Source organism: Camelina sativa, chromosome 5 (assembly GCF_000633955.1).
Source record: "Camelina sativa cultivar DH55 chromosome 5, Cs, whole genome shotgun sequence".
NCBI lineage: Eukaryota > Viridiplantae > Streptophyta > Magnoliopsida > Brassicales > Brassicaceae > Camelina > Camelina sativa.
Genome location: NC_025689.1, coordinates 30605760 through 30612987, shown reverse-complemented (window position 1 = coordinate 30612987; position 7228 = coordinate 30605760). Strand labels below are relative to the sequence as shown.

Sequence of the window (7228 nt, the reverse complement as noted above, 5' to 3'; positions counted from 1 at the left end):
TCAATTGGATGTATCTCTTTTGCACTAAACTTTGCAATAGAACTTTTTAAATGTTTGAACCAATGCTCCTCTAAATTTGGGCAGAGATGACAAGAAACCTGCAAGAAAATGAACCAAAAGTGAGAAAAAGAAAACAGGACAAAGAAGAAACAGACATATCCAAGAATTGCATAGGAACCAATGGCAACAACCAAAAAGTATTTAACTTTTCAGTTGAGTGACAGATGTAAAACAAATCTACACTAAAGAAGGTTTAAATTAATCAATTCTAAACTAAAGAATTCAGATGAACACAATCGGTACAGGAACACTTTTTTCACAATGATGAAGAATGTGAAGATTTAGTTCCCTGATTTGGGTAAATTAGTAATCAACTTTGGCACAGTTTTGCGTATATTGTTTAGTTTTTTCAAGGAGGTAACACAATGCTACATGAGTAACTAAATGATTAGAATTGTTTTCAGAATCTTCGTTTCATGTCGGAACATAAGCATACCTGAAAAAAGGATTTCTCATATGAACAAATCGTTTGCTCGAAACTGTAAGAGAGAGAATCATTCCATGCCAGTGTAACTGCTAATATAGAGATCTCCTCACGCTCATCTAACTCAATCTGTTGAAATTTTGACAATCAAATTATTTACAATGTAAGAACCCCTGCTACAAGCACATTAACCGCTACCCTAAATCTAATTTAGATACCAAAAACAATGAGATCAGATTAACGACCACCCTAACCCAAATTTAGTATCACGTAAATCAAGTAAAGTGACACAGTTCAACAGCCATCCTTGATATCCTTGCTATTTACAGTAGAGTCAATGCTACTTCACCTGAGGAACGAAAAAGTAAGAAGAGCCATCCTTGCTATTTACAGTAGAGTGCTCGTTGAAATCAATATCTAGAAATCCATAGGCCGTCACCATAGCTGATTCATCTGAGAGGAATCTGCAGAAGTTAGTTAGCTTAACTACTTGAAGTGAAATGTAGCACTTTAGAACATGCATACATCATAGACTAAAGCACATTCTTACTAACCAAACTAAGTATAAAAGAGATTCCAGTCCTAATACCATTAGAGAACATGCTTACGTTTTCCTATGTCCCTTGGAGTCGATTGACGATGGATGAACGAAAGAGAATGCATTCCCAATCCCAAAAACCCCATGAGGTTCTTTAACATAGAGTGATTTATAAGAAGGCTCCACGGTTTCCTTGGAGAGGAAAAAAACAGGAAACACACTGGAAGATGTTGGTTGAGAGCAAAACCAGAACAAAGCTTTTGCCCTTGGAGGCACAGCCACCTACAAATTTAATTGAACGCACATTAACAATCTGCATCCACAGAATCAAAAAGGAACACGCAAATGCGTAGATATGATGATTCAATACTTGAAATCGCAAGACGCCACAAGATGACTTAGGAGGATTAGTCTTCAATTCGTCCACAGCTTCTTTGAGACTCTCGAGTCCAAGCTCAAGAGTCAAAGCTGGAGACAAGGTACGAGTCACACACACTTGAACCATTAAATCATCATCCAAATTCACCTCTAAAGCATCATCTCTACTCATAATCGGACCATCGAATTGAACTCCTTGAGCGACGACCTAGACAACAACAACAACAACAACAACAAAAAATCGAATTCAACACACCTCGATGTTGTTCTAATTGGGAGGCAAGAGGAGACAATCAAAACAAACCTCGATGTTTCTTCCGATTCCATGAAGAGAAACACGAAGAGAATCAGCGAAGGAGGAGAAGCGTCGTTCTCTGCTGCGTCTGAAGGAGCTTCTGGAACTGTAACGAGGGATTAGAGAAGGAAGAAACGGAGGATTCGAGACTATAAACGAAGATCGCATCTTCTTCTTCTTCTACTTCGTAGTGAATTTTGAGATTGTGAATCAGTGGATGATGATGGTGAGACTGAGAGGGGTTTTACAAGGTTTTATTTGGATAAGGCGCACAGGATTATTATTTTATAGATTATGACTAATTAATTACGATTATGATTAATGACCGAACCAAGAGACCGTTACATACCGGGAATAAACCAAAACTCACAACACATTGATTATTTGAATTTGCTTCTGGTTTGTGGAATTATTTTGGGATTTTTAACGGTTAAGCATATCTAGCTTTATTGCTGTAAGCCTATCTATAATTATAGGTATAAACATATTTGGAGAACTTTTATTCATCCATTGCTTGGTTCTCAACTTCTCATCCTACGTGTCTAGTTTATCATATTCTTTTTTCTGGGTACAATGAATGTGTTCATTGTTTACAATGTTATTAGTATTCTATTCCCTATCTTCTGCGATTCCTATTTGGAGATTCCTAACACTGTTGTGGTGTGCATGGTTAGAGCTCTATGTTAAAACTGTATGTTCACATATACATTTTTGATGAGGATTAATTGGCATAGACGTNGTAGTGAATTTTGAGATTGTGGATCAGTGGATGATGATGGTGAGACTGAGAGGGGTTTTACAAGGTTTTTTTGGATAAGGCGCACAGGATTATTATGACTAATTAATTACGATTATGATTAATGACCGAACCAAGAGACCGTTACATACCGGGAATTAACCAAAACTCACAACANACCTACAAATTTAATTGAACGCACATTAACAATCTGCATCCACAGAATCAAAAAGGAACACGCAAATGCGTAGATATGATGATTCAATACTTGAAATCGCAAGACGCCACAAGATGACTTAGGAGGATTAGTCTTCAATTCGTCCACAGCTTCTTTGAGACTCTCGAGTCCAAGCTCAAGAGTCAAAGCTGGAGACAAGGTACGAGTCACACACACTTGAACCATTAAATCATCATCCAAATTAACCTCTAAAGCATCATCTCTACTCATAATCGGACCATCGAATTGAACTCCTTGAGCGACGACCTAGACAACACAAAAACCAAATTAACACCTCGATGTTGTTCTAATTGGGAGGCAAGAGGAAACAATCAAAACAAACCTGGATGTTTCTTCCGATTCCATGAAGAGAAACACGAAGAGACTCAGCAAAGGAGGAGAAGCGTCGTTCTCTGCTACGTCTAAAGGAGTTTCTGGAACTGTGACGAGGGATTAGAGAAGGAAGAAACGGAGGATTCGAGACTATAAACGAAGATCGCATCTTCTTCTTCGTCGTAGTGAATTTTGAGATTGTGGATCAGTGGATGATGATGGTGAGACTGAGAGGGGTTTTACAAGGTTTTTTTGGATAAGGCGCACAGGATTATTATGACTAATTAATTACGATTATGATTAATGACCGAACCAAGAGACCGTTACATACCGGGAATTAACCAAAACTCACAACATATTGATTATTTCAATTTGTTTCTGGTTTGTGGAATTATTTTGGGATTTTTAACGGTTAAGCATATCTAACTTTATTGCTGTAAGCCTATAATTATAGGTAGAAGAAACATATTTGGAGACCCTTGTATTCATCCATGAATCTGTCACATAATAAAAGAAAAAAGAAATTTTTTTTAATAATATATATTTTATTAAACTAATCATATAATATTGAATTTTGATTTTACAAAGTTATTTGTCGGTTTGAGTTTTTAACTAAAATTTATATTTTATAATTAAACGATATTAAAAGATGTGGTATGCCAGTTTGAATTTATAAAACAAAATTAGAGTTTAGATTGTATAACTAATCGAAATTATATATCAGTTTAGATTTATAAAGAAAAGTTAGAGTTTTAAATTTTACATTTAAATGAAATTATATATCGGTTTAGGTTTATAAAAAAATGAGAGTTTAAATTTTACAATTAAACGAGATTATATGTCAGTTTAAGTTTACCATCAGATGTACCATATCCGNCGGTTTCCTTGGAGAGGAAAAAAACAGGAAACACACTGGAAGATGTTGGTTGAGAGCAAAACCAGAACAAAGCTTTTGCCCTTGGAGGCACAGCCACCTACAAATTTAATTGAACGCACATTAACAATCTGCATCCACAGAATCAAAAAGGAACACGCAAATGCGTAGATATGATGATTCAATACTTGAAATCGCAAGACGCCACAAGATGACTTAGGAGGATTAGTCTTCAATTCGTCCACAGCTTCTTTGAGACTCTCGAGTCCAAGCTCAAGAGTCAAAGCTGGAGACAAGGTACGAGTCACACACACTTGAACCATTAAATCATCATCCAAATTAACCTCTAAAGCATCATCTCTACTCATAATCGGACCATCGAATTGAACTCCTTGAGCGACGACCTAGACAACACAAAAACCAAATTAACACCTCGATGTTGTTCTAATTGGGAGGCAAGAGGAAACAATCAAAACAAACCTGGATGTTTCTTCCGATTCCATGAAGAGAAACACGAAGAGACTCAGCAAAGGAGGAGAAGCGTCGTTCTCTGCTACGTCTAAAGGAGTTTCTGGAACTGTGACGAGGGATTAGAGAAGGAAGAAACGGAGGATTCGAGACTATAAACGAAGATCGCATCTTCTTCTTCGTCGTAGTGAATTTTGAGATTGTGGATCAGTGGATGATGATGGTGAGACTGAGAGGGGTTTTACAAGGTTTTTTTGGATAAGGCGCACAGGATTATTATGACTAATTAATTACGATTATGATTAATGACCGAACCAAGAGACCGTTACATACCGGGAATTAACCAAAACTCACAACATATTGATTATTTCAATTTGTTTCTGGTTTGTGGAATTATTTTGGGATTTTTAACGGTTAAGCATATCTAACTTTATTGCTGTAAGCCTATAATTATAGGTAGAAGAAACATATTTGGAGACCCTTGTATTCATCCATGAATCTGTCACATAATAAAAGAAAAAAGAAATTTTTTTTAATAATATATATTTTATTAAACTAATCATATAATATTGAATTTTGATTTTACAAAGTTATTTGTCGGTTTGAGTTTTTAACTAAAATTTATATTTTATAATTAAACGATATTAAAAGATGTGGTATGCCAGTTTGAATTTATAAAACAAAATTAGAGTTTAGATTGTATAACTAATCGAAATTATATATCAGTTTAGATTTATAAAGAAAAGTTAGAGTTTTAAATTTTACATTTAAATGAAATTATATATCGGTTTAGGTTTATAAAAAAATGAGAGTTTAAATTTTACAATTAAACGAGATTATATGTCAGTTTAAGTTTACCATCAGATGTACCATATCCGGTGGAATCGTCGACGGTGCACGGTGCTGCCTTCCAAGTAGAGAGCTCCTGCTTGAAGAAATCTGAGATCCTAGGGTTCACTGTCTTGAAATCTCTGTGTAGCGTGTCTATGAGGGTCCATTACCTCCGGCGACTCTGATCATGTGCTCGTCTCTACGTAGCCGCCACACCGTCACCATCCGTTGTCCATCCAAAGTAATGGCAACTATATTTTTTAAAATAATTTAAATAGAATACACATACAAATCAAGTTTAGCCATTAATGTAAAATTTATAATAAATCCAAATTTCATTTGTTTTAATTAGAAAAAAAATCCAAATTTCAGATATAAATTTTTAGAAAAAGTAAAACCAATTTACAAATTGGTGTCTCAAACTCTCTGTAACAGCGACATTTCTCTATTAATATATAAGGGATTGTGGTATAATTTCCAAAATCAAACTCTCTAGATAACTAAAGAAACAGATTATGGATTGTGATTTCTTATCATTCACTTATTTGTACTCTCACACATAATAATTAGACTCACAAATCAAAGTCATTGGACAAAAAAATAAAATTCTTCTTAGACTATTTCTTAGATAATTGATTATTCTATGATATAACAGTTTATCGCTTAACGTGCTTCTTGGTCTGCTCCATATATTCCATAGATAAGATCATGATAGTGATGTGTGGACATTGTTTTCTTCCTAGTACTCTTCTTCAGTTCTTCTTCCCTGGTTGAATAGTAAATGCCTTTACTCATTTCTATTGACTTGACAAAGTCTTTCTTTTTGCTTTTATATGTCTTCTCCCTTTATCCTCCACGGTGTGGCAAATGGTTTTCTTAATTTTTCTTTGGGAGGTAAGAAAATATGAAGAAATTTCTTGGGGTTTTGTTACAGCTAATTGCCATCATTCATTTGGGTAGAACTCAACGACAAGACCAGCAAGGTATCAGAAATCTTATTTGTTATTTATTCATCCTTTATTTCTAAATATTTTATTAATGTTTTCTAGACATATTCTTTTACCACATGGGCGGATCTAGGTTGGTTGGGGCTGGGGCTGGGGCATGTGCCCCATGCTAATATATAAAAACTAGTTTGTAGATTTGTTCACTTAAAATTGGTTCAGCTAGTTGCCAAAAAAATAAAAATGGTTTAGCTATTTTGGATGTGTACTCTCATCCTTGTCTCCAAAGCCAGGTTTGAGTGTAGGCAACGAGTGCTATATGCTTTTTTGGTTCAAGCAGCCTTTTCTTCTACCTCAATTATTAATTATTTGATATTTGTTGTAAAACAAGTATGATTAATCTATCAACACATGTTATCACACTTTTACAACTGTCATTACCATGTTAATAAGTGGTATGACTCATAACTTCTTTATTCCACTATAAATAGGAATTGTACAACATGAGAAAGTGACACAATAATGATAAAAAGCTTTTTACTCTCCCCCACTCTCGTAGCCTCTCCTCCCTCTCCCTCTCTTTAGTATTTCTTGTTTTACTTTATAGAATATTATATACACATATAGGTGTATTATAGTTATAGTTTACATCACGTTATCAGCACGATCGTCTCTCTGCTCCAACCAATCCAACCGTTTCTATACAAGATCACTCTTTTGAGGTAACATCTAATTTATGTCGAATTTGTTTATTTCAAATTTCTTTAAATTCCTTTAAATTCAAGACTATGTCTTCTCCTTGATCATAATGATAGGCTCTGCCTCCTTGATCATATAGATCTACATTCTTGATCAGAAAGATAGGCTCTGCCTTCTCGATCATATGTTAAGATTTATATTATATTATGGAAGGCTCTGCCTCCTCAAAATCTCATGAATAAATTAATAATGGACTTATTATTCATGTAGATAATTATGTCAAATCTCGCCAGACTCGAAATCCTTGCCCTTGATGTATCTGGAAAAAATTATATGACATGGGCATCGGATGCACGAATGCATCTGAGATCGGATGGGCTTTTAAGCACCATCGATCCGTCGAAAACGACGTCAGATGAGGATAAGGCCAA

The 7228-nt window shown here is 35.1% G+C and overlaps 2 protein-coding genes and 1 pseudogene across 2 annotated transcripts; 1 reads left to right on the top strand and 2 right to left on the bottom strand.

The window, feature by feature from the left end:
- LOC104789721 (protein PHYLLO, chloroplastic-like) lies at positions 6 to 1928 on the bottom strand (the record flags this gene model as incomplete). The annotated part of the gene is made up of 6 exons (XM_010515374.1): positions 1705 to 1928; positions 1393 to 1608; positions 1093 to 1304; positions 834 to 948; positions 497 to 613; positions 6 to 98 (listed from the first exon to the last, which is right to left on the bottom strand). Coding segments are annotated over exons 1-6 (912 nt in total), but the record flags the coding sequence as incomplete, so codon positions are not given.
- Positions 3806 to 4579, bottom strand: LOC104789720 (protein PHYLLO, chloroplastic-like). Its single transcript, XM_010515373.2, has 3 exons — positions 4336 to 4579; positions 4044 to 4259; positions 3806 to 3955 (listed from the first exon to the last, which is right to left on the bottom strand). Exons 1-3 carry the CDS (start codon positions 4492 to 4494, stop codon positions 3806 to 3808), a joined length of 525 nt encoding a protein of 174 aa, XP_010513675.1. The 5' UTR covers positions 4495 to 4579.
- Positions 5898 to 7228, top strand: part of LOC104787947 — a 13063-nt pseudogene continuing 11732 nt past the window's right edge.